Genomic DNA, 26,300 nt, shown 5'->3' with positions numbered 1-26,300 from the left:
CCCAAAAGTCTGTAAAATTTCACTGAAAAAAAAGGAAAGAAAACTGGATAGGCTATAAAAGCCAAGAGCAGCTACAGGCTGGGCCAAAATAGTATTAGAACCTAGCCCCTCTGGGAAAAGCCACTGATTCCAGACACCACAATCCCACTCACACTCAAGCTCACCTGCAGAGACTCCAACCTACAGAACTGAATAACCTCTTTCCTGCATTATACACAAAGTGGATCCCCTCTCTTGCTTAGTCTGGGAGTAGGATACAAAAATTCCAAAGTTTGTAAGGCAGAACATTTTTCCTGCCACTCAAACTGATTTGAGAAGCCCCTGAGCCACAAGGAAAACTGACTACTGCAAGGAAACCAAAGGATCCATCAAGAGACAGGATAGTGGACATAGAGGAAACACAAACTCCCTCAACTAAATTGAAGATTTTTTTCTAATTCTAATTTTAATTTTTTCTATATTTATTTTTTTCCTTTTTTCCAATTCCTTTCCTTCTTCATTGCTGTTCTGTTCATTCCTATATACACAGTCTATGACGATTACTAAGCTTCCTCCTTAATTATATGCATACTTAATACAGGCTATCTTTTGATTACTTAATTTTCTATTTCTCAATCTTAGTATTTTTATTTTAGTATTATTACTTTATAAATATATAAAATTTTAAATTTCTTTCTTTTTTTACTCTGAATTTAGGTCTTAGTTTCTTCCTTATTTTCATTTCCTTCTCTATATTACTCTATTCTTATTTTCTCCTCCTTCTACTCTTAATCTTTCTTCTAATTTCATCTCAACCAGTTTTCCTTTATTTCTGGCCCTTCACTCCATCTTCATTTTCATTGATCCCTAGTTGTTTGTCTTTGAGCTAGACTTTATCTGTATCCATTTAGACTATGTCAAAGTGGCTCACCATGCTAATGGTTCAGACTGCTTTAAAGTTCATGACACATTTGTTCATTGATTACAACTATATATAATCGCTACTCCTGAACCATAATATCCTTCCCATAACAAAGAAAAGGAAAGATAGCTCAGGAAATACCTATGACTGTGAACCTCTAGAATTGGTGCAATTACAGGGCTTGGGATTGGTTTTTGTCTTAAAATTGTATACTGTGGTGGTATTGGCTCTGCTTTTGAATCCAAATGGAGAGGTAGGCTGAAAATACCTATCTATGATTTTGAACCTCTAAGGTCTGTGCTATTGTTTCCAATTGGGCAGATCAGGCCATAGAAACACCAGTAATCTAAACTCCCACTCAAAATAAACATGCAACAGTCTTCAAATTAAAATCAGTAAGAAGAGATACAGAGGACACTGCATACTAATAAAGGGCAACAGACTTCAAATTAAAATCAGTGAGGATACAGAAGGATATTACATACTTAGGATATTATATACATAGGATCTTTCCTACAGGAGGATATGATAATTCTAAATATCTGTACACCAAATGCCAGAGCGCCCCAATTCACACTTAAATCACTTAGATCCAAACACATTGATTGCTGGTGACTTTAACATACCAATGTCAACTCTAGATAGATTAACCTAGCAAAAACTGAACAAAGAAAACTCAAAAATTTAAAAAATCTGCATAGACCAACTAGACTTAACAGAACTCCACAGAATATTTTACCCATCACTATCAGAATATATATTCTTCTTGGAAATACATGGAGCATTCTCCAAAACAGATGACATTTTAGGACACAAAGCAAATCTGTACAAATTCAGAAATGTTGAAATTACTCCCTGTGTTCTCTCAGCTCACAATGGAATAAAATTATAACTCACACCAAAAGCCACCATAGAAAATTCTGTAACACATGGAAACGGAACACTTTGTTTAATCACCAGTGGGTCAGTGAAGAGATCAGAAAGGAAATTCAAACATTCATGGTATTTAACAAAAATAACACTCAAAATACCAGCTCCTCTAAAACACAGGAAAGACAGTACTAAGAGGAAAATTTTTAGTTCTGAATGGCTACATCAACAAATTGGAGAAATCTCAAACCAACAATTAAATGATGCACCTTAAGCTCCTTGAAAAAAGAGCAACAGGGCAAACCCCAATCCAGTAGACAGAAACAAATAATTAAAATCAGAATTAAATAAATTAGCATCCACAAAAACCATAGCAAAGATCAAAAAATGAAGAGTTAGTTCTTTGAAAAACTTAACAAAACTGACAGACCCTTAACAAATCTGACCCCCAAAAAATAGATGGAGATCCAACACTTCTTTATGATGAAAGCTCTGGAGAAACTAGGAATTCATGGAACATTCCTTAATATAATAAAAGCTATATATGACAAACATATAGTAGTATTATACTTAATGGTGAAAAGTTTGAAACATTTCCTTTAAAATCATGAATGAGATAAGGATGTCTGCTTTCTCAACTCCTCTTCAATATATTATTGGAATTCCTAGCCAGAGCAAAAAAGGCAAGAGAAAAACATAAAGGGGATTCAAATACGGAAAGAAGTAAAACTCTCCCTCTTTGCAGATGATATGATCCTGTATTTAAAGACCCCCATAGAATCCTATCCCAACTACTTAAGCTAATCCAAAACTTTGGTAAAGTAGCAGGGTATAAAATTAAACCACAAAAATCAGTAGCTTTTCTGTGTCCCAACAATGAGAAGATCAAGACTGAAATCAGAAAAGCAATTCATTTTGTAATAACCTCAAAAAAATAAAATGTAGGAATTAACAAAAGAAGCAAAGGACCTCTATGATGAAAACTTTAAAAACCTGAAAAAGGAAATTAAAGCAGAACTAAGAAACTGGAAAAATCTCCCATGCTCTTGGATTGGGAGGATTAACATCATGAAAATGGCAATACTGCCCAACGCTACCTACAAATTTGATGCAATACCCATCAATATCTCAATAACATTCTTCAATGAAATAGAAGAAGTAATTAAAAATTCATATGGAATAAAAGAAGACCCCAAATAGTAAAAAAACAATCCTTAGCAGGAAAAACAGTGCTGGAGGAATATCAATACCAAATTTCAAATTCTATTATAAAGCTGTAGTTATAAAAACAGCTTGGTACTGGCACATGCACAGGCCTGAGGACCAATGGAATAGATTGAAGACCCAGACATGATCCCACAGACTATGGCCACCTAATCTTTGATAGGGGAGCCAAAATCATCAGATGGAAGAAAGACAGCCTCTTCAACAAACGGTGCTGGTAAAATTGGCTATACTAGTGAGGGAAACTGAAGTAAGATCCTTATAGATCACCCTCCACCAAAATCAACTCCAATGGATCAAAGACCTCAAGGTAAAAGCAGAGACCCTAAAAATATTACAGGAAGGGATAATGGATACATTAGGGATCCTTGGCACAGGTTGAAACTTCCTAAATAAAGATCTGCATACACAATTAATCCAAGAAAGGCTGGATAAATGTGATTGCATTAAACTTCAGAGCTTCTGAATGGCAAAAAAGGAAATAGATAGCAAGGTAAATAGAAAGTGCACAGATTGGGACAATATCTTCTATAGCTATACAACAGACAAGGGCCTCATATCTAAAATATACTTAGAGCTCAAAAATTAAACCCCCCAAAAACAAATCCTCAAAGAAAGAACCACCCCATTAATAAGTAGGCTAAAAAACTAAAAAGATTTCTGGAGTGGGAACAAGAATTGCCAATAAAAACAGGAAGAAATGTTCAACATAGCCGGGCGCCGGTGGCTCACGCCTGTAATTCTACCTACTCAGGAGGCTGAAATCTGAGAATCACGGTTCAAAGCCAGCTGGGGCAGGAAAGTTTGTGAGACTCTTATCTCCAATAAACCGCTAGAAAACCAGAACTGGTGCTGTGGCTCAAGTGGTAGAGCACTCGCCTTGAGGTGAAGAGCACAGGGACAGCACCCAAGCCCAGAGTTCAAGCCCCACGACAAAAAAAAAAAAAAAGAAAGAAATGTTCAACATATCTAGCCATAAAAAAATGCAAATCAAAACTACATTGAGATTCCACCTCACCACCGTTAGAATGCCATTATTAAGAAAACAAATAATAACAGATGTGTGCAGGGATGTGGCCCAAAGGGAATGCTACTCCACTGTTGATGGGAATGTAAACTGGTTCAACCAGTCTGGAAAGCAGTATGGATGTTTCTCGTTGGAACTGCCCTACGATTCAGCAATCCCATTCCTGGGCATTTAGCCAAATAATCACAAACAATACCACACTAAAGCTACCACCACAACTGTGTTTATTGCAGCATTATTTACCATAGCCAAGATATGTAATCAACTCAAATGCCCCTCTGTAGATGAATGGATCAAGAAAATGTAGTATATATACACAATGGAATTTTATGCTTCCATCAGAAAGAATGACATTGCCCCATTTGTAAGGAAATGGAAAGACTTGGGAAAAAATCATATTAAGTGACCCAAAGAAACATAAGCTGCATGGTCTCCCTCATTTGTTATAATTAGTATATGCCTAGGGTCACAATAGCCCAGTAGCCCAATAGGTATGTACATAAGACCACACAAAATGATGCCAATCGAAATGATCTCCACAATATGGAAACAAGAGGTTTTTTTTTTGTGGGACAGGGATTATTTAGTCTTTCTTCTTTTCCTCTCTGTAGTGCACTATTCACAGCTATTTCTTTTGTCTTTTTTTTCTCTTCTGGTTTATTCCCTGTGGTCACTGCTTGTGATTTTGGTACCCTTTGTCTTGTATATAAGTTTATCTGACTTGAAGAAGGAAAGGGGAATTCACAGAAATGGTTGGACAATGAGTGAACCAATGCAACAGTGATACTCACTAGACACTATGTTGGAAATGAACTTTACAACCTGGGGAAGGGAAGCTGGAGGGGAGGGCAAGCAGTAGAAAATTGCTCAAAAAGAAATGTATTCATTACTTTACTTATGTAACTGTAACACCTCTGAACTCACCATCACAATAGAAGAAGAAGAAGAAGAAGAAGAGGAGGAGGAGGAGGAGGAGGAGTAAGAGGAGGAGGAGGAGGAGGAGGAGGAGGAGGAGGAGGAGGAAGAAGAGGAAGAAGAGGAAGAAGAGGAAGAAAAAGGAGAAGGAGAAGAAGAAGAAGAAGAAGAAGAAGAAGAAGAAGAAGAAGAAGAAGAAGAAGAAGAAGAAGAAGAAGAAGAAGAAGAAGAAGAAGAAGAAGAAAGAAAGAAGGAGGAGGAGGAGGAGGAGGAGAGGAAGGAGAGGAAGGAGAAGAAGAGGAGGAAGAGGAGGAAGAGGAGGAAGAGGAGGAAGAGGAGGAAGAGGAAGAGGAAGAAGAGGAAGAGGAAGAAGAGGAAGAGGAAGAAGAGGAAGAAGAAGAAGAAGAAGAAGGAGGAGGAGGAGGAGGAGGAGGAGGAGGAGGAGGAGGAGGAGGAGGAAGAGGAGGAGGAGGAGGAGGAGGAGGAGGAGGAGGAGGAGGAGGAGGAGGAGGAGGAGGAGGAGGAGGAGGAGGAAGAAGAAGAAGAAGAAGAAGAAGAAGAAGAAGAAGAAGAAGAAGAAGAAGAAGAAGAAGAAGAAGAAGAAGAAGAAGAAGAAGAAGAAGAAGAAGGCATGAGGTACCAATGATTGGCAAGAATGAACTACTTAAGTGGCCTAATGCTGGTTTAAATTCATATGAAAAAGAAGCAAATTTATAAATTAATCCATGCCTAGAAATCTTCCTCTTTTCAGCCCCCAGAACTGAAGTGACAAATATTTGATCCACTGGCTTTACCATATTTGTCTGTCTTCTCTCCAATAGCATCAACCGTGCCATCCGGGTGCAGACGGACAAACCCTCCAGTCAGCCTGTTATAGAACTGAAGAGTGTTTCCTTTTGTAAACTTCCAGCTCTCTGCAGCCCACTAAAAAGAAAAGCAAAACAAACATGCCTTATGAAAAGATACTACTAAGAATTATCTTTACCAAAATTACAGTTTTGTTTAACACATAATATAGCTATTTCAATATTGAACTAAATAATTTAAAGTTCAAGGCAAAATCTTACTGTTTCTTTACTCTTAAGTTCTAGCTTCTGCCCTGAGAAGATGAAGCAAAGAGAGAATCATTAATTTCCGCAGTCATGCTTTTTTCAGTCATCATAAAACGTAATTTTCCAAGAACCAAGAACACTTACTTGCAGAAAAGATACTATTATCCCTGGCATATATTTCTCTGACAATTTTTCCATCACCCTCTCCTTGATCCAGCCATCTGCGGAAATAAAAATGTGTCAATGATTTTCAAGCTAAACCTAAACCACTAACACTTATCTAGCCAATTCAGCAGGAGCTTGGGAAAGGCACTGACATGTAGTAAGAGTAGCATAGAGCAATACAGAATAGAAAAAGAAATCCTAAAATGACTGTAAGAATGAAAGGCGAGGTGGAAGAAGCTGTCTTCTGGTGAGATAAAATTCTTTTCCCTCATCCACAGGTGAATCAACCAGTTAGCCTGATAACCGCCAACTGAACCAAGCTCCAACCCAAGTCAGTTATTTGACACATGGTCATTAATAGCTGCATAAATGAAGTATAAAAGACATAGCAAAATAATTCAAATAAAGTCAGTTATAAGTCAGTAATGTCATCAATGTTTAAAAAGCAGCATTTACCATGCATATTTACCATTTGGGACCTCGGCAAGGGGAATATACTTGCATGATAGAGATCTCACCCTCCTAACTAATGTGTAGAGAAAAATCACATACTAAGGACCTGTCTTAAATTATCAGTAAATATTCCATTACATAACCATATAAATATTCCATTTGTATAACATTCTAAGGAGCTATCTCAAATTATCAATACTCTGTTCATATAACTATTCCATTTATATAAACATAATTGATGATATTTCTCTATAGAAGAAGTGAATGTTCATAAAAGTGATGCACTGACATATCAATGACCCACAATAACTGAATTTGAGCTTGAGTCTGATTCTCTGAGATGATTTTGCTGGGCAATTTCACGAACCTGTGACAGAAGAAGGCATACTCGTGGTTTGTGGTTGGATCTTTGACCACAACATCATCAAGAAACCAGCCATTTCCTAAACACAAATCAGAGGAAAATGTAATGCAAGTAAGTGTGTTTGTATTTTGGGGGGATTATTTCAAGGTTTTAGGTCTTACTTCCAAATACATATACAGGTCTGTCCAACATAAAGTTTTCCTACTGCAAAACCATTTATTACAGAAGTAAATGTTAGAAACATTTCAATACTTTTGTTACACATGAACAAAAGCACAGAATTATTCTAAAGCTGATTATTCTAAAGTGATATAAATTTCATATTATTTTCCAAACAAATAAAATTTAATAATTCTGCATGTGCTCTTAATAACTATATTCATAATCTTAGACCTAAGATCTTCCAAATAATGTGCATTTAATGAGTTAGTAATATTATCTATTTCTAGAATATTATTAAAATTCAAATTTGGACTAAATCTGTATGAACGAGGCCATGTGTGGTGGCTTATGATTGTAATCCTAGACATTCCGGAGGCGGGGGAGGGGAGAATGAAAGGTCAGAAAGATGGTGGTGCAAAATGTTAGTGAAACCCCAGCTCAATAAATAAGCTTGGCATAGTGATTTATGCCTGTAAGGATTCATGCCTGTAATTTCAGCTACACACAAGATACTGGTAGTAGGACTATGAGCTGAGGCTGGTACTAGGTAAAAACTTAAGAATTTAGGGGGGTATAGTACCAGAATCATATGTGTGGTGTGTGTGTGTGTGTGTGTGTGTGTGTGTGTGTGTGTGTGTGTGTGTGTGTGTGTGTGTGTGTGTGTGTGTGTGTGTGTGTGTGTGTGTGTGTGTGTGTGTGTGTGTGTGTGTGTGTGTGTGTGTGTGTGTGTGTGTGTGTGTGTGTGTGTGTGTGTGTGTGTGTGGTAAAAGAGTAGCCATTCTCCCTCTGACCTTGTCCAAATGATTACCACATTCTGGGAACTGAGCAGAAATATCTTTATAAGAACTCTTGTCCTGGTGGTAGATGCAAACATTTGATAAAATGCCTCCTCTAATCAAAGAAATCAGTATAAAACCAAAAGAAATGACTGAATGTACCACATGGTATACTTACTCTAAGATAATTGTAACCACCCACCCTCTCCCACCCACCTACCTTCTCATAATAAAATCCCTTGACGTTGGGAGAACTCACTGAGCCTAGTATCAGATGCACTGCACCCTTGTCTGGTTGTTCACTGTTCTCTTTTCCTTTTTTTTTACTAACACACTTTTTTAGTTTCTATCTAAATGGGTTTATAATTCTTTTTTTGTAATAATTTCATAAACTCAGTGCCTCAGGGTAAGGTAAAAGCCTCCTCCCTTTTGGAAAACTCCCGGGAGCTTCACCAGTTCTGGTAACACAAAGCATACAGGCAAGTGAATGTTATACTCTCCTTTGAAATGTTGAAGTTTAATTTTCTAACTAATGTAGGTTAAAAGTTTTATTTTATTTAATTCATTGATAAAATTTGGTAGCTTTAATTTTTTTGGGGGGGTCCAATCATGGGGCCTGAACTCTGGGCCTGAGTGCTGTCCCTCAGCTCTTCAGCTCAAGGCTAGCACTCTACCACTTGAGCCACAGTGCCACTTCCAGCTTTTTTTCTTTTTGCTTATGTGGTGCTGAGGAATCAAACCCAGGGCCTCAGGCATGCAAGGCAAGTGCTCTACCACTGAGCCAACTTCCCAGCCCCTAGCTTTAATTATTTTTAATTAGTCACCCTGGTTTTGTCTATGCAAATACTGAGCTCAAAATACAACCTTCCCCAACTAAGAATCATTAGTAAATGAGTGAACACTGATCAGCTTTTGGATAAAACTTTTTATCAAGGCGCTCAGTGGCTTTCACTGTCTGATGTCAGCTTGTTCTGCCATTTCACCCTTCATCATACACTTCTCTAACTGAGCAGAGACACACATCTCATGCTTCCCTAGATCATGGTTCTCAAACTTCAGCACACTTATGAGGTCAGCAGGAGGGGTTGTGGAAACACACACTGCTGGGTTCACACTCACAGTTCCTGATTCAGTTGACCTGACACAGGCAGCCAAAAGAATCATTTCCTAGTCTGCACAGGAAAGAAGAGTATCTCAGGGAGTGGAATTTTCAGGGCTAAAAAGATAACAGATCCAAGAAAATGAGGGTTGGCCTTCTAGCTAGACTATTATCCTAAGAACTGGTTTTTTAACAAAATCTCAGACAATGCTGAAGGCCTAGGAACCACACTTGGGCAATGACTGCCCAGGACAATGAAGAGATACACTGCTGTGCTTTGTAGATGCCTGAAATGTTTATCCCTAAATGTTGATTTTATTTTTAAATTCTGCCCAATAACTAATAATTACTTGTCTGCAGAGGGAAAAATGTTACCAGAATTCTGAAACAGATTTGAAAAGCTACTGAAAAGCTGATAAACTCGAAGGGTAAAGAGGAATTGACCTTAAAAATTTTTAAGTTAATAACATCATAAAGCTACATTTTTAGTGTACTGTTTCCATGAGTGAGAAAGAGTCAACTGGAACTAGAACTAACAAAGATGAGTTCCTAAAGAAAGCCAACTTTCTGTAGGGATTAGTGGGAAGAATAGGAGTCAAAGAGTGAATTTTAAGTTCTATTGAATGGATTATTTTCTCATATAAGGCATAGGATATTTTATATTATTCAAAACCCTACTCATTAATGTAATAATAAGTGAAATTACAGCACCCACAAAGATCAGTTATTTTGGTTTATACATTTTCAGACATTTGTATGCCTATGGTCTGTCTATATCCAATCAAATTGTGTCCCACTCTGTAACAGGCTGGTGCTCTGCTGTATGGCTTCAAGCTATGTGCTCATCATATTGCTCCCTCTTTTAGGTTACAAGAGACAACTCACGTTCTTTGGTCAACTCCATCTTCTATGCTGACTCTGGAAGTCATACAACACATGAAGTGTAGTACACTGGCCAGGCCTTGAGCCTTGAATGACTGAGAGCCTTTCCAACTTGTATCAGACTGTTATGTGAACAAACATGCTTTGTGCAAAGCCTCTTAGATTTGGGGAAACATGACAGAGTAATGCATCTAACATTATATAAGAATATTGCCACATTTTTCTTAAATATTCTTGGATATGATTTTTAAACTTCTATAATACTTTAGTGCATTGATATACTTAAAATACATTTCCTACCATAAGATTGGATACTATGCATAATACAACGACTATTCTGAAGAATTCTAAGAATGTATAGTATAGTGGTTTACTGAGGTGAAGACCAGAAAACTGACTGAGGAGAGAGTGCAAAGGACAATGATGTGGTTATGAGAGAGCAATGTGGGGGATATAATGACAAGACACTTCTGTGTCCTAACTGTATTAATATCAATAGCCAGGCAGAAAGTGTTCTAGAGCTTTACAGCATGTTATCATTGGGAGAAACTGAGTAAAAGCTTCAAGTCTCTCTTCATTATTTGATACAAACTTTATTTGAACATGACATCTCAGAATAAAAGAGTTAATTAAAATCTATCTTAGAATAGCTAAATCTCAAAATGTTTATCACTTCAAATATGAAGTATTTTTGGTCATATGGAATTGACTTAATTAGTATCAGTTGCTTCTTTGGTATGAAATTCACTTAAAACTCATTCTGTACCACTAATTTGTCTCTACATCACTACGACTGTCACCAAACTATTTTAAAAGCTGTCATTCTGAGACATTGTAATGAGATTCTTCCTTCTTGATCTTTCCCAAAATTTTCTTGGCTATTATTGTCTGTAGACTTTTCTGGGTAAATAATAAAATTATTTTTACAGTTTTACTGTAAAATAATTTACACAGAAAGTTTACCCATTTAAATAGGCTCAGTGGCCTGTAGTATATTTGATGGTTATAGCTGTAACTGCAGTTGAGCACACACCACCATACCCCAATTTATTACACATTGTCATCATCATCCCCAAAGACATGCTATACCTATCTACATCTTTCCTTACCTCCATCCACCTCATCATTCAGCTCTAGACAATGGTTGTCCCTATTCTAGATAATTCTCTATTCTGCACAATTCCACTCTAATACAATTGGGTTTACATTTCTTATTGTTAATGTTAATTTCTTACATATTTTATCATTTCTGATAAAATATCATTTCTGATGCTACGTTAAGGTAATATATATTTTCTAACAAATTTACTAATATGTAAAAAGATAACTTCACCAGTGCTCTTGTTTCTTTTATTCTTTACTAGTAGTTGTATATAGAAACCTCAAAGTTTTTTCATTTATGTGTTTATAATTGTATGCAACTTCTCAATCTAATGTTGGGTATCTACTTTCTCTTTTTCATTAATTTATCAAGTCCAGTTTAAAACAGTTGACTTTTTCTAAGATCCAGTTTGTATTAGTCAGTGTTTATTGCTATGACTTGGTATTAAAAAAACCTTAAAAGAAAGAAGGCTTTCTTTTGGCTCATGGTAGCCAGGAAATAGAGAGAATGAGAAAGAGGCCAGGAAAAAACACATCTTCCATCGACTCATTGGTTAACAGTCTCCAGAGAAGCCCCAACTCTAAAAATTTCCAGCACCTCTCCCAAGCAGCATTACCAGCTGTAGACCAAACCTTCAATACATGATCCTGTAAGGGGCATTTTATTCAAACTACAAACACCATTCTTATTGATTCCTCTGTTTCTTTAAATGTTACATCTCTGATAGCCATTTTTTTCTTTTCTTTTTTTTAATTGTGAAAATACCATACAGAGGGGTTACAATTACATGGGCAAAGTAATGAGTACATTTCTTATCAATCATTGTTGCCTCCTCCTTTGTTTCTCCTTCCCATCCCTTCTCCCCTTCCTATTCCTCTCCCACACCCAAAGGTGTAAAGTTCGTTTTTTCAACCTAACATCTTGTACATCTCATTGTTGCAATGGATCCACCTGTATCCCTATTTAATCAATTTGTTTTTTCCCCTCCCTTCTACAAATTATACCAACATCAAAGAGAGTGAAAACAGGGGTTATACCATGAGGAAGGGACATACAAAGCAACAAAGAAATCATGTTGTAAATATGTTAGAAACAATCACAAGAAAGAAAAAAACCATTTGAGTCCTTATCTTGGGGATCATTTCACCTAAAATCAACTTATCTGACCATTTCTGCTTGTCTCAGACATATACTAGTAATTGCAAATAAGGGAAACCATGGAACCTATGTTTCTTTGGGCCTGGCTTACTTCACTTAATATAATTTTTTCCAAGTCTTTTCATTTCCTAACAAATGGGGCTATGTCATTCTTTCTGATGGAGGCATAGAATTCCATTGTGTATATATACCACATTTGCTTGATTCATTCATCTACTGAGGGGCATCTGGGTTGGTTCCATGCTGCAATAAACATAGTTGTGCTGGTAGCTTTAGTATGGTCTTGTTTGATCATTTGGGTAAATGCCCAAAAGTGGGAATGCTGGGTCATAGGGGAGCTCTATGTGGAGTCTTTTGAGGAACCTCCATACTACTTTCCAAAGTGGTTGAACAAGTTTACACTCCCACCAACAATGCAGTTGGGTTCCCTTCTGTCCACATCCCCTCCAGCATCTGTTGTTATTAGAGTTCTTGATTATAGCCATTCTAACTGGGGTGAGGTGGTATCTCAATGTTGTTTTGATTTGCATTTCTTTTATGGCTAGGGAGGTTGAGCATTTCTTCATGTGTCTATTGGCCATCCTTCTTTCCTCTTCAGAGAAGTTTCTCTTTAAGTCTTTAGCCCACTTATTTATTGGGCAGTTGTTTCTTTGAGAATTATTTTCTTTTATACATTTTCTTAAGACTTCCTTATTTAACATGTATCTTCTTGACTTAGTGCTATTTTTTTAATCTTATTTTATTGTAAAGATGCTGTACAGAGGGGTTACAGTTACATGAGTAAGACAATGAGTACATTTCTTGTTAAGCATTGTTATTAATTTTTACTCTTTTTTAAATACCACTTAAAGGTTGTGATTCATGATAAGAAATTCATATTTTAGCCTTCTAAATTTCCTGCCACATAGCTCCTAAAAGCCTCAGAATCTCCAAAGTGATGTACTTTTTGTATGCTGAGAAGGCAGGCAGCAGGAGACTCGGTGATATGCATTGCTTCCCCCAGAGGAGCCTACCTCCAGAACTCCAGGAGAGATAGATGTCTTGAGTGTGGAACTGATTGTCAGTGCCTAATGACTTAATCAACTGTATGTATGCAATAAGTTCACCATAAAAAAAGAACAACTTCAAGGCTGTTGTAAATAGTTACTCAGAAAAAGATAAAATCTAAAAATGACATGAAAGCTACAGAGCTTTTCCCAAATACCATGCCCTGGGTACTTTTCATCAAGCTATTCATCTGTATCCTTTAAAATATTCTCTATACGGGGCTGGGAAGGTGGCTCAGTGGTAGAGTGCTTGCCTTGCATGCATGAGGCCCTGGGTTCAATTTCTCAGCACCATAAGCAAAAAGAAAAAAGCTGGAAGTGGCTCTGTCGCTCAAGTGGTAGAGTGCTAGCCTTGAGCTGAATAGCTGAGGGACAGCGCCCAGGCCCCAGAGTTCAGGCCCCACGACCAGACCCCCCCCAAAAAAAATATAGATATATAGATATATAGATATATAATAAACCAGTAAAGGAGCCAGATGTCAGTAGCTCACACATGTAATCTTACCTACTCAGATCTGATAGAGGTTTGAAGCCAGCCTATGAAGGAAAGTCAGAAAGACTCTTATATTCAATTAACCACTGAAAAGCCAAAGGTGGAGCTGTGGCTCAAGTGGTAGAGCATTATCCTTGAGCACAAAACCTAAGGACAGTGCCCAGGCCTTGTGCTCAAGTCCCAAGAGTGGCATAAGAAGTCAGGAAGGAAGGAAGGGAGGGAGGGAGGGGGGAAGGGGAAGGAAGGAAGGAAGGAAGGAAGGAAGGAAGGAAGGAAGGAAGGAAGGAAGGAAGGAAGGAAGGAAGGAAGGAAGGAAGCGAAGGAAAGGAGGGAGGGAGGAAGGGAGGAAGGGAGGGAGGGAGAGAAGAGGGAGGGAGGAGGGAGGAAGGGAGGGAGGAAGGAAAAGGAGGGAAGGAGGAAAGGGAGAGAGAGAGGAAAGTAATGTTTCCTTAGCTCTGTGAGTTACTCTAGCAAATGACTGAACTCAAGCAAGGAGTTGAGGGAACTCCCACTTTAAGTGTTAAGCAGTTGATCAGAAAATTTGGAGGCCCAGTCTTGCACGTAAGGGCACTGTTGTGGGATACAGCCCCTAGCCTGCAAGGAAACTTAACCTCAGATTGGGTCAGAATTAAATTAAATCATACGACACCCAGTCCACTAGAGAATTGCCAGCTGAGGGGGCAAATACATTTGGCCAAAGAACTATTCTGGGTAAAATGTAAAAAGACTAGTAGGACAAAACAGCTAATTATTCCTACCAAAAATACTCAAAGTGAGTTTTTGAATATGCTTTTGAATTTTTATAAATGATGTTATTCTTTTCTAATAGTCATTCATATATGATCCTATGTTGAAAGACCAGAACCCAGAGGAACAGATGAGAAAATTATTTTTTCATCCCAATCCATTTAAATCTAATCAAAGAAATTCTCCTTGTCCCTTGAAGAAAATCCAGAAAGTTTAGAGTTATACCTTAGTATGTCTGAGGGAATAGTTGTAGGACCTGCAAAGGGTAGAAAAATTTATGGATGTTCTAATCTCTTACATAGTATTTGTATACATCTGACAAATATACTCCCAAAAACTTGCTTGCCTCTAGATTGCTTACGATCCTCAACATTTTTGTTGGTACTAGGGTTTGAAGACAGAGACTTGTGCTTGCCAGGCAAGCTCTCTACCATTGAGCCATATCCTCAACACTTTTTGCTTCTGTTATTTTCCAAAGAGTATCTCTCTTTTATGCACAAGTCAGCCCAGACTGTGACCAGACTGGCTTCAAACCATGATCCTCAGATCTCAGCCTTCTGAGTAGCTAGGACTACAGGTGTGAGCCACTGGCATCAGAATCACAACTTTTTTTTCTTTCTTTCTTTTTTTTTTTTTTTGAGGCTCAAAGTGTGATCTGCATGATCTCTACCTCCTGATGAGTTAGGATTATATGCATAAGCCACACTCCTTGACTTTAATTTGTTAATCTTACTCATTTTTTGTCTTCATTGATTATAGGTATATACTTTTGGGTTTCTTGAAGCCACATTGAACCAACATTGTTAACTAGATAATTTCTTTCATTAATTATTTAAGTATATGTTCACTATGAGAACTTTGTCCTTTATATGAAAATTAAACTTTGGTACATTTTAGGCAGAAAATGTATTGTTAGATATTTTCAGCTTTTTTAATCTTTTTTCATTTTGGTATGTAATCTTTAAAACTTCTTCGTCAAATGGAGGTTACTTATGGTTGTTTATATAGCAAGAAAATATATTTATTAGAAAAATGTATCATCTCCTGAGAAGAAGCATAAACAAAATGGTAGCTAAAAACACTGCTGAGACCTGTCTGCCAAAACAATCTCTTTTTGTTGTTGTTGTTGTTGGTTGTGGGGCTTGAACTTTGGGCCTGGATGCTGTCCCTCAGCTCTTCAAGCTCAAGGAGAGAGCTCTACCACTTGAGACAAAGTACCACTTCCAGTTTTCTGGTGGTTAATTGGCGATACAAGTCTCATGGAGTTTCCTGCCCAGGCTGGCTTTAATCCACAATCCTCAGATCTCAGCCTCCTGAGTAGCTAGGATTACAAGCATGAGCCACCAGCACCCTGCTCAAAACAATCTCTTTAACAAATTTCTATAGAACAACCATTAACCTTCAAGAAATGTCACCCACAGAGGACAGTATTGATTTCTCAATCACCAGCATACTGGAATACTGCCTTCTACTACAACATATATACACAGAATCCACTGATTTACTTAAATCATCCTTTCTAGCATGTTATGTTTTCCTAGAGCAGCCATTTAGCCAAATCTATGTAACTTTGAAGAAAAATAGATCAATTTTAAAGGACATTTATGGATACCATTTTTTTTGGTAGGTCATGGGGGTTGAACTTAGGGCCTAGGCAGTGTCCCTGAGATCTTTTGCTCAAGGCTAGCGCTCTATCACTTAGAGCCACAACTCCATTTCCAAGGGAAGATAATATTTTTATTTCAGATATTTATTACTTAGAGATGAGGTTTTTACAAATTTTTGTCATCATTTACTGATCATGCACAGGGTTCATGTAGAATCAGACTCCATTATCTCTCTGTGAAAGAGCCTTACCTGGGCCAAGTCCATCATGACCTATCACAATCTTGTACAAATTTCCAAGATGTACAGCTTCTAAGAGGAAGGAATCAGTCTATAAACCAATCAAAATAGCATAATTAGACATAGATTATGGCTTCAATTTCTACCAAAAGCATTAGTTCAAATGTAGTTAAAGTAATTGCAAGGGCTACTAAAGGCTTTCAGTAATTATGTAATCATGAGGGGTCAAGTGGTAGAATGTCTGCCTAGCAAATACAAGTCCCTTAATTCAACCCAGTGTTGCCAGAAAAAAGTAACTGGAAAAAGTACATCCATTAAGCAAATATACAAATCTATGTATATTTTTTAAAGTATGAACAAAAACAATACTAACTTGTAGAACATAATAAATTTTCAAGTACAGTCATTTTCATTTCTATTAAAAAAATTGTCATAAGAGTACAAATTTGGGGTCTCTACAAGTAATCATAGCATAAATGCATTATTTAGAAGATACTATATATATATGTTCCAAGATAAACAATTCTTGTCTATTTTAGGATGGAATTTTTTGGCACATCAATGAGTCATTTTCAATGTAATGCTTCTGAGGAAAATATTAAGATACTGATGTAAAAAATACTATAACGTGGGCTGGGAAGGTGGCTCAGTGGTAGAGCGCTTGCCTTGCATGCTCGAGGCCCTGGGTTCGATTCCTCAGCACCACATAAGCAAAAAGAAAAAAGCCGGAAGTGGCGCTATGGCTTATAGTGGTAGAGCGCTAGCCTTGAGCTGAAGAGCTGAGGGACAGCGCCCAGGCCCAGAGTTCAGGCCCCACGACCGGACCCAAAAAAAAAAAAAAAAATACTATAACGTTTATCTTAAGTTATAAATTTTAGGCCAAATAAAAAGCCATGGTTGTGCTCCAATAGTCTACATAGTATTACTATGGATAAAAGTGAGCCCTTTGATATAATCTGCAATAATGTTGTAAGTCTCTACTTTTGGCGTGCTGGACAGAGGTTGAACACAGGACACTGTTTGCTCACTTGGGTTTTTTTCATCAATGCTGGTTGGTCATCTATCACTTAAGAAAATTAGAAACTCTACCACTTGAAACAGCTGGAAGTTCTACTTTTTTCTGGTTAGAGATAAGAGTTTCTTGCACTCTTCTGCCTGGGCTGGCTTTAAACTACAATCCTAAGATCCAAGCCCCCTGAATAGCTAAGATTGTAGATATAAGCCACCAGCATCTGTGTTTTAAATTTCTATGAAAAGAAAATACATAGTATAGAATAGCTGTTGAAACAATCAAGAAATAAAAGATAATCTTTGGGTTTGGATAGATACTATATATTTTTAATTTTTTTCACATACATTTTATCCTTAAAAGCTACTCAGGAAGAAAAACATATTTTCTATACAGAAAGGTGAGGTGCAGATTTAGAAGCATCTGCACTACTTTTGAATTTATTCTATAAGTAGAATCAAGAATAAAACTAATAGTTACTAAAATAATTAACATTTATTAATAAATATAATACTGCATTATGGATATAGGTTCACAGTATGGTTGTTACCTTTTTATCCATCACACAAATCTTTTAGAAAAGGAGGAATGTCAGAGAAGTAACAGATATTAGCGAAGAACTGAAGAATTGTGATATCTATAATAAAAAATGCAGTGGCACTTTAAGGAAAATGAAGTATACAATTAAAACATACTAAGGACTAGTTGTGTAATCAAGGAAAGCTTAAAAAACAAAATATGATGGAAAGAAAAACATAGGAAGCAAGGGAAAAAAGAGGAAGGAGGGAGACAAAAGAAGATATATTAATATTATATGCATATCAATAGTAATTGAAATAGAAAAAAGAAATAATATATTCAGTTCCTATTTTCAATAGTCGAAGTGGTATAGAATTATCCACATTTAACAATCTAATGATAGGTTTAAAAATCAATAAAGGCAGCAAAAGACTAGAAAGCTCAAGTCCCCATTTCCTCATAGAGACAACTACAACAATACAAGAGCTCAGAATATTCTCTTTGAGAACTTTAGAAACCACTTGACAGTAGAAGCACAGACCAATGTATAATCAATAAGGGCTTTATCTAAAAAGAAAAGGAAGTTAGATATTTCTCTTTCCAACTCTGACCAGGTGTGTGCAGTACAAAAAAAAGGAGATCTCTCATATTCCAAATCCTCTCTCTGAACAAAAAGAGAATGGAGGCTGTATCTAAACCTCTGACTTATCCAGAACCTGTCTGAGAAACAGGTGGTCATGTCTCTTCTGAATTAGAACCATGATGGGGAAAAAATAAAATCCCTGAAATTCTGGAAATTGGAGTCTACAGCTTGATGCAGCTACAGAAATTCCTCAGTACAGCAAGGAGAGACAACACATAGATGAAAAGAATATAGAGTACAGATGTAAGCTTTTAAAGGACTTAAGATAATTAAAAGTATAAACACAGACTAACTATCAAGACTTCCAACCTAAGGAAGCAGATCAGAAGCTTTCTCAACATGACTTTGAATGAGAAGAATCAGGAGAACGAAGGGTAGACTATGTTTCAAAGAGAAAAAAAGGAGGAACATCAGAAATCAAAAATGGGTGACAGGACTGTTAGAAAAGCACAAACAGAAAGGAGATGAAAAAAAAAAGGAATGGAAAAATCGGTCCACGATTCCAATTCTGGCTCCCAGGTGGAGAAAGGACACTTCAGTTACAACTACTAGGCAAGCCAAGCAGCCCTGGTGAACAAAGACTCTCAATTAGTTCTTGGAAGCTTGAAATCCAGTATGTGTGATTTGTTGTGACAAGGATTTTGTTCTACAGGTCAAGTCAGAATAAAAAAGAAGCCGGGCGGGCTGGGAAGGTGGCTCAGCGGTAGAGTGCTTGCCTTGCAAGCCAGAGGCCCTGGGTTCAATTCCTCAGCACCACATAAGCAAAAAGCAAAAAGCCGGAAATGGAGCTGTGGCTCAAGTGGTAGAGCGCTAGCCTTGAGCTGAAGAGCTGAGGGACAGTGCCCAGGCCCAGAGTTCAGGCCTCATGACCGGACCAAAAAAAAAAAAAAAGAAGCCGGGCGCCAGTGGCTCACGCCTGTAATCCTAGCTACTCAGGAGGCTGAGATCTGAGGATCATGGTGCAAAGGCAGCCCGGGCAGGAAAGTCCGTGAGACTCTCCAATAAACCACTAGAAAACCGGAAGTGGTGCTGTAGCTCAAGTGGTAGAGCGCTGCCTTGAGCTGAAGAGCTGAGGGATAGTGCCCAAGCCCAGAGTTCAAGCCCAACGATCAACATTAAAAAAAAAAAAAAAGAATTATGCTACTTTCCATTTCTTAGATCACTATAAGCACCATCTTGAAATGGTATTAACTGAGTTTGAGAGCTACTAAAGATAAACAGTTGCAAGTCAGAGAGCCTAAGGACATATTACTACAATGATAGACAAGTAATATATTCATTGCCTACCTCATACAACTGTAACCCCTCTGTACAGCATCTTTACAATAAAATAAAATACAAAATTGAACTCAAAATCAATGGATACATATCATGTACTCATTTTTTTTTCTTTCATGAGATTGTTTCTAACACATTTATAAGATTATTTCTTTGTTGCTTTGTATGTCTCTCCCCCACGGTATAACTTCTGCTTTCACTGTATTTGATGTTGTTATAATTTGTGGAGGGGAAGGGAAAAAAACAAATTGTTTAAATAGGGATACAGGCAGACCCATTGCAACAATGAGATGTACAAGTCGTAAACGAACTTTACAACTTTGGTGGAGGGGGGGAGGAGGGTTGAGTGGGAGGGGTGTAGGGGGAGGATGGGATGGGAAGGGGAAAAAAAAGGAGGAGGCAACAATGCTTGATAAGAAATGTACTCATTATCTTGCCCATGTAATTGTAACCCCTCTGTACAATATTTTCACAATAAAAATAAAAAAATAAAAAATAAATAAAAATTTTTAAAAAATCAATGGAGAAATAAAGACCTTCCAAGATGAGCATACATTGAAGGAGTTCATGACCATTGAGCCTGCGTGCACAAAACACTGAAGATTCTTAAAGAAATCCTACACACAAATGAGAAAGCTAGTCACAACAGAGCTCAGAAAGAGACAGACATTTCACAAGAGGAATAGAGGAATAAATGAGAATTAGGAAAGGATCAAACATGTTCAACTCATAACTCCGAAGATAAAGTGAAAGAAAATAGCAGAAAGACACTAGTTGTTGAAATGAAACAGCTTTTAAGAAATGTATTTCCACAAAATAAAGTTATAAGAAAAAAATTTTAAGAACTATACTAAAAACAACCAGAAAAACAATAACACCACAATAAAATTTTATGACTTGGCAAATACCTCTCAGTAATAGCTGTAAACTGTTTTAAATCTCTAGTTAAAATATACAGATTGGCTGAATGGATTTATAAGTAAGATCCAACAATTTGTTGTCTGAAAGAGACAAAGACAAGCTGTACTCCTATTCAACAAAGGACACTTTATACAAAACTTTAAAAAGATAAAGGTCATTATTTATTTAGAAAGAGAACAACCATCAAGAACATACAATGATTATAAATTTATATGTAACAAATGTTGGTATGCCCAATTTATGGTGTATTTATTTATTAACCATAAAATAAAAACTATTAGACATAAAGGCACAGATAAGCCCAGGTACAATAATAGTGTATGACTCCAATATTCTAGTCTCATCAATAGATAGACCATCCAGACAAAAAGTCAGCATAGAAACTTGGCAGTTAAGCTAACAATAGATTAAATGGTCTTAACAGATATCTACAGTATCTACAGATATCTGCAACAGCTCTAAAATACAAATTATTTTTCAGCACCAATGATACTTCCTTCAAAATTAATCACATATTGTAGTCCATTAAGTGGGTCTGAAATAATTTTTAAAGAATATGGAAGACTATTTGAGAAGAGGCAGGAGAGCAGTGGAAAGGAGGATGGGAAACAAGAGAGAGTAATGGAGTAGAAAATATAATCAATAAACATTATATGCACATATGAACATATGATGATGAAACCCATTAAAAATTATGGGAATTTTATACCTCTCCCCCAACAACATTGAAGTTCCCTTCATTCCAGGCTAAAAGGCCGTCAGCAACAAAACAAACAACAAATATTATGAGGATATCAAGGAGAAATATTGTTGGTAGGAATGTATATTAGTGCAGCCTCTATGGAAATCAATATGATATTCCTCAAGAAACTAAAAATGGAACTCCCTACCAAATAATCCTGCTGTATTATTTCTGGACATATACTGAAAGGAATGCAGATTAAAATATAGAAGAGAAAGCTATACACCCATACTTATTACTACTCCAAATAACCAAAGAATAGAATCAAAAGCCCATCAATTGATTAATGTGTAAAGAAAATATGATATGTACACACAGTAGAGTTCTATTCAGCCCTAAAGAATGAAATTATGTCATTTACAGGAAAATGGATGAAAATTGAGATCATTGTGTTATACAAAGTAAACCAGACCCAGAAAGAATATTATGTGGTTTTTTTTAATATGTTAAATTCAGATCTACAAAATATCTATAGAATATATACAATGGAAAAAGATAACCAAAGCAAGTCACTGTGAAAATAAGAATGTAACACTAATAGAAGCTTTAAGAGAGAAAAGGAGACAAGGAAATTTATAAGGCATACATAAACTAAATGACAACACTAACTCCTTCACCATCAGTGAATTTTTAACTATAAATTACCTTCACCAAAAATATATTATATATTATACATTTTATATATACTATTATATATAATTACATTATATATTATATTATATATAATTATATTATATAATATGCAGAATTATACATATTATAATATATAACAAATATTTATATAGTGGTATATAATTATATTATATAGTATTATACATAATATTATAAAATATATAATAAATTATATTATATATTATACACATTAGAGAGTTAAAAAGAGAGAAAGAAACAAATGTAGAAAGAAAGAACAAGAGAGAAAGAAAGAGAAAAAGGAAGGAAGAAGGAAAAGGAGGAAAGAAGGACGGAAGGAAAATTGGAAATGAAAAATGAAGGAAGTGAAAAACCTTAAAACTATAGAAGGTATCACCAACTGGCCAGATATAACAGAAGAATGTATATCATGAAAGTTTACATTCAAACAGCAATAAAGAAAAAAAACTTCTTAGCAAACACAATCACAGCTTATATGTTATAATATATTATAATATATAATACAAGCATAATCACAGTTTATATGTTATAATATATTATAATATATAATATAATATATAACATACATTATAATATAATAACATAATATCTATAAAAATATTGTAATGTATTATGTATTATAATCACAGCTTACATTATATATAATACATATATAATCATATTATATATGTAATATATAATATATAATATTACACATAGGGCCAAATTTTGTTAGAAAAACATCTAACTATATGCTCTCTATACAAAACTGATTTTGGATCTAAGAACACAGACAGAAGCTATAAGTGCATGGAAGGGAAATAATATGCCATGTAACAGAATTTAAAGAGAAAGTGAGTGGTCATACTTATACCCAACAAGCTACACTTTAAGTCAACTTTTTCAGAAGAAATAAGATTGTCACAAAAAAGACATTATATGTGACAAAAGAGTTAACTCACCAAGAACCCACAACATTTATGATCATTTATGAACCTACTTTCAAAGTGCATACTTTGACAGAATTAATGGGAGAAACAATCACAGTAATAACAAGCAACTTCAATGTTCCATTTTTAATAATGGAGAGAACAATAAAACAAAGTTTATTTCTTATTAATAAGAAATTAATTAAACCCATTACTAGTGTAATTACACCCATTACTAGTGTAATTACACCTGTAATCCTAACTACTCAGGAGGCTGAGATCTGAGGATCGCATTTCAAAGTCAGCCAGGGCAAGAAAGTCTGTGAGAATCTTATCTACAATTAACCACCAGAAAACTAGAAGTGTCACTGTGGCTCTAGCCTCGAGCAAAAGAGCTAAGAGACAGCTCCCAGGCCCATGACCAACAACAACAACAAAAGAAATTAATTAATTTTTTATTTAACAAAGCCATAGAGCTAACCAACATATACAGAACCATCAACCAACAGAATATGTAATCTTCTCAAACACACAGGAAACATAATTCAGAAGAGATCACAAGTTATATCTCAAACAAGTCCACAGATTTAATCACATTAAGATTATATGCAGAATTTCAAACTGGTGGAATTAAACTAGAAAAGAAAATATTACAAGAAAACTGGAGTATCTACAAATGTGTACAAATAAACAACTTCCTCTTTAAATAACGATTGGGTAGAGTGACATCAGCAAGATGGCAGAAAAAGAGGCTCCTGCTTTCCCTACTCCCAAAGAGGTACCAAATAAACACTACACATAGATCAATAGCCTTAGTGAAATGATACATGTATTGAAAAGATTTTTTTTTGTTTTGTTTTGTTTTTGTTTTTTTGTCGGCCGTGGGGCTTGAACTCTGGGCCTGGGCGCTGTCCCTCTGCTCTTCAGCTCAAGGCGAGCGCTCTACCACTTGAGCTACAGCGCCACTTCCGGTTTTCTGGTGGTTTATTGGAGATAGGAGTCTCACGGTCTCTCCTGCCCGGGCTGGCTTTGAACCGCGATCCTCAGATCTCAGCCTCCTGAGTAGCTAGGATTACAGGCGTGAGCCACCAGCGCCCGGCTACATGTATTGAAAAGATTTTTACAAGTTGAAAACCCACATCAAAGCAAGCAGGAAAAAGCTGGCACATATATTAACCCTACCAAATAGTGCTTTGGTTGAGAGAGAATTCCAACTTCTAGCTTCTCCATGAGGACAAAAGTTTTCATACCCTAAGTAGATGGCACCTGAGAGACAGACCACTGAGACAACTATCACAGGGAGCAGCTAGGGCTCAGCACCTCAAGACTCAGTGCAATCAGCAGAGGAAACTGGCTACTTCTAGTCTCACCCTGAAAGGGTTTTGACTGCACAAGTCTGGATAGATAAGTCCCTGAGACTCTCATCTCCAATTAATCACCAAAAAAAGCCAGAAATGGAACTGTGGCTCAAATGATAGAGCACTAGCCTAGAGCACAAAATCTCAGGGGCAGTACCCAGACACACACACACACACACACAAAGAGCTCAGACACACACACACACACACACACACACACACACACACACACACACACAGAGCTCATGACTTAGTACAGAGAAAGTGGGAGTTCCCAGGTTCTCCCTAGAGAAGGAACTAAGTCACACATCAGACATCCCAGCATTTCTATATACTTCTTACAGGATTGCCATCTATCCTGTCTAGTTGGGGCACTAATGTACTTTGAATATTCCAGTCTCATGGAAGCTACAACAATAAACAATGAACAGATACAAATGTTTTGAGACATACACTGAATTTCTTTATGCACACTAAATCTCTGGCCAGGCTTACTGGTGAGTTCACTTCCTATATGAAGCCAGTGTGATAATGTTATAAATGGTAGCTCTTATCTAATGTTTAGAAATCAACATAAAGAGTCAAGAAACAAGGAATTATGTTCTAAACCAAATAACCTGATAAATCAGAAATTAACTCTAATAAAATGGAGAGAAGTATATTACTTAACAGAAGATTCAAAATAATAGTCACAGAGATGTTTGGTTAGAAGGGACAAAGAATGAACAAACAAAATTTCAACAAAGAAAAAGTACAAAGAACAAATAATCCAAATAAAAAACAAGCAAAGGACCTAAAGTGACACTTCTCTATAGATGATATGGAAATAAGCATAGAAAGATGCTCAACATCACTAATTATTAGATCAGTGAAGATCAAAACCACAATGATGTATCATCCATACATATTGGGAGTTATTATTTTAAAAATTACTGTGTCTTGGCAAGGAAGTAATTAAGTTCAAAACACTCTCACTAGACTATAAAATAGTATAACTACTATGGGAAAGACTACAGTAGTTTCTCCAGCATATGATCCAGTAATCTCACTTTCAGACATATATCCAAAATAACTGAAACACTGATTTCAAAGAGATATTTACATTATTATTCACAATAGCCAAGAGTTTAGAGGCCAGCCATATATCCCTTGATGGATATAAACTAATAAGTAGAATGTGATGTGCATGTACACACAGTAGAATATTACTCAGTCTTAAAAATCTTATCATATGCTATAACATAGAAAACATTAAAGGCATAACACAGAATGGGAGAAAAATAAAAACAAAGACTTTAGAATCTCACTTATCTGTGTCATAGAAACAGGAAGTACAATGGTGGCTATCTGGCACTACCAGAAAGTAAAAAGCAGTCGTTATTGAATAGTTGTATATGTCCAATTGTGAAAGATGAAACAGTTCTGAAGATTTGTTGCGCAATGGGAATATAGATGCATCCTGACTTATGATGGGTTACCTACTAATAAACCCACTGGAAGTTGAGAATGCATTTAATATTGCTAATATACTGAACATCAGAGCTTACAGTAAGTGCCCTGTAAGTGAGTGGAGCCTTAGCTCTCTCCTCTGGTGATTACATGGCTGACCAAGGGCCCCTCCTGCCAGCATCCTAAAGAAGCTCCATGTATGCCATCTTCAATCCACTTTCTTATGAAGTAGAAACTTAGTTAAGTAGTACTTAACAGTGCTCAACTTTAAGTGCATTTAAAATGCACTTAAAACATAACAAAATCATTTAGATGTGGAATTTTATGGATATTTTTACCACAACTTAAAATTTTTTTTAAATCAGACAAAAGAATGTCTATTTACTTACTTGTCCTCTTAAAAAATTAAAGGAGCTCTTTGATCTAAGTAGTTGTCTGGATCCTGAATCTCCCTTTTTCCCGTAGACTGAAATGTAGACATTTGCTACTGTTCCAGCATTCCACAGTTCACCCGTTGCCACGTATACTTCATATGTTGTTA

General features: G+C 36.3%; 1 protein-coding gene across 12 annotated transcripts in view; it reads right to left on the bottom strand.

Moving 5' to 3' along the window:
• Positions 1-26,300, bottom strand: part of Rp1 (RP1 axonemal microtubule associated) — a 338,377-nt gene that overhangs the window by 217,569 nt on the left and 94,508 nt on the right. For 11 of the 12 annotated variants that reach the window (XM_069990725.1, XM_069990729.1, XM_069990733.1 and 8 more), the window contains exons 9-14: positions 26,149-26,300; positions 16,294-16,372; positions 6,975-7,050; positions 6,134-6,210; positions 6,005-6,036; positions 5,732-5,861 (exon numbers count right to left, since the gene is read on the bottom strand). In XM_069990725.1, coding sequence (XP_069846826.1) covers positions 5,732-5,861; positions 6,005-6,036; positions 6,134-6,210; positions 6,975-7,050; positions 16,294-16,372; positions 26,149-26,300 — 546 coding nt within the window. Of the gene's footprint in view, positions 1-5,731; positions 5,862-6,004; positions 6,037-6,133; positions 6,211-6,974; positions 7,051-16,289; positions 16,373-26,148 lie in introns of those variants that run through there. The other variant, XM_069990737.1, reaches the window with a different exon arrangement.

The sequence above is a fragment of the Dipodomys merriami genome, unplaced genomic scaffold (genome assembly GCF_024711535.1).
Source record: "Dipodomys merriami isolate MVZ:Mamm:240054 unplaced genomic scaffold, mDipMer1.0.p SCAF_4, whole genome shotgun sequence".
Classification (NCBI taxonomy): domain Eukaryota; kingdom Metazoa; phylum Chordata; class Mammalia; order Rodentia; family Heteromyidae; genus Dipodomys; species Dipodomys merriami.
This window is presented reverse-complemented; position numbering and strand designations above follow the sequence as displayed.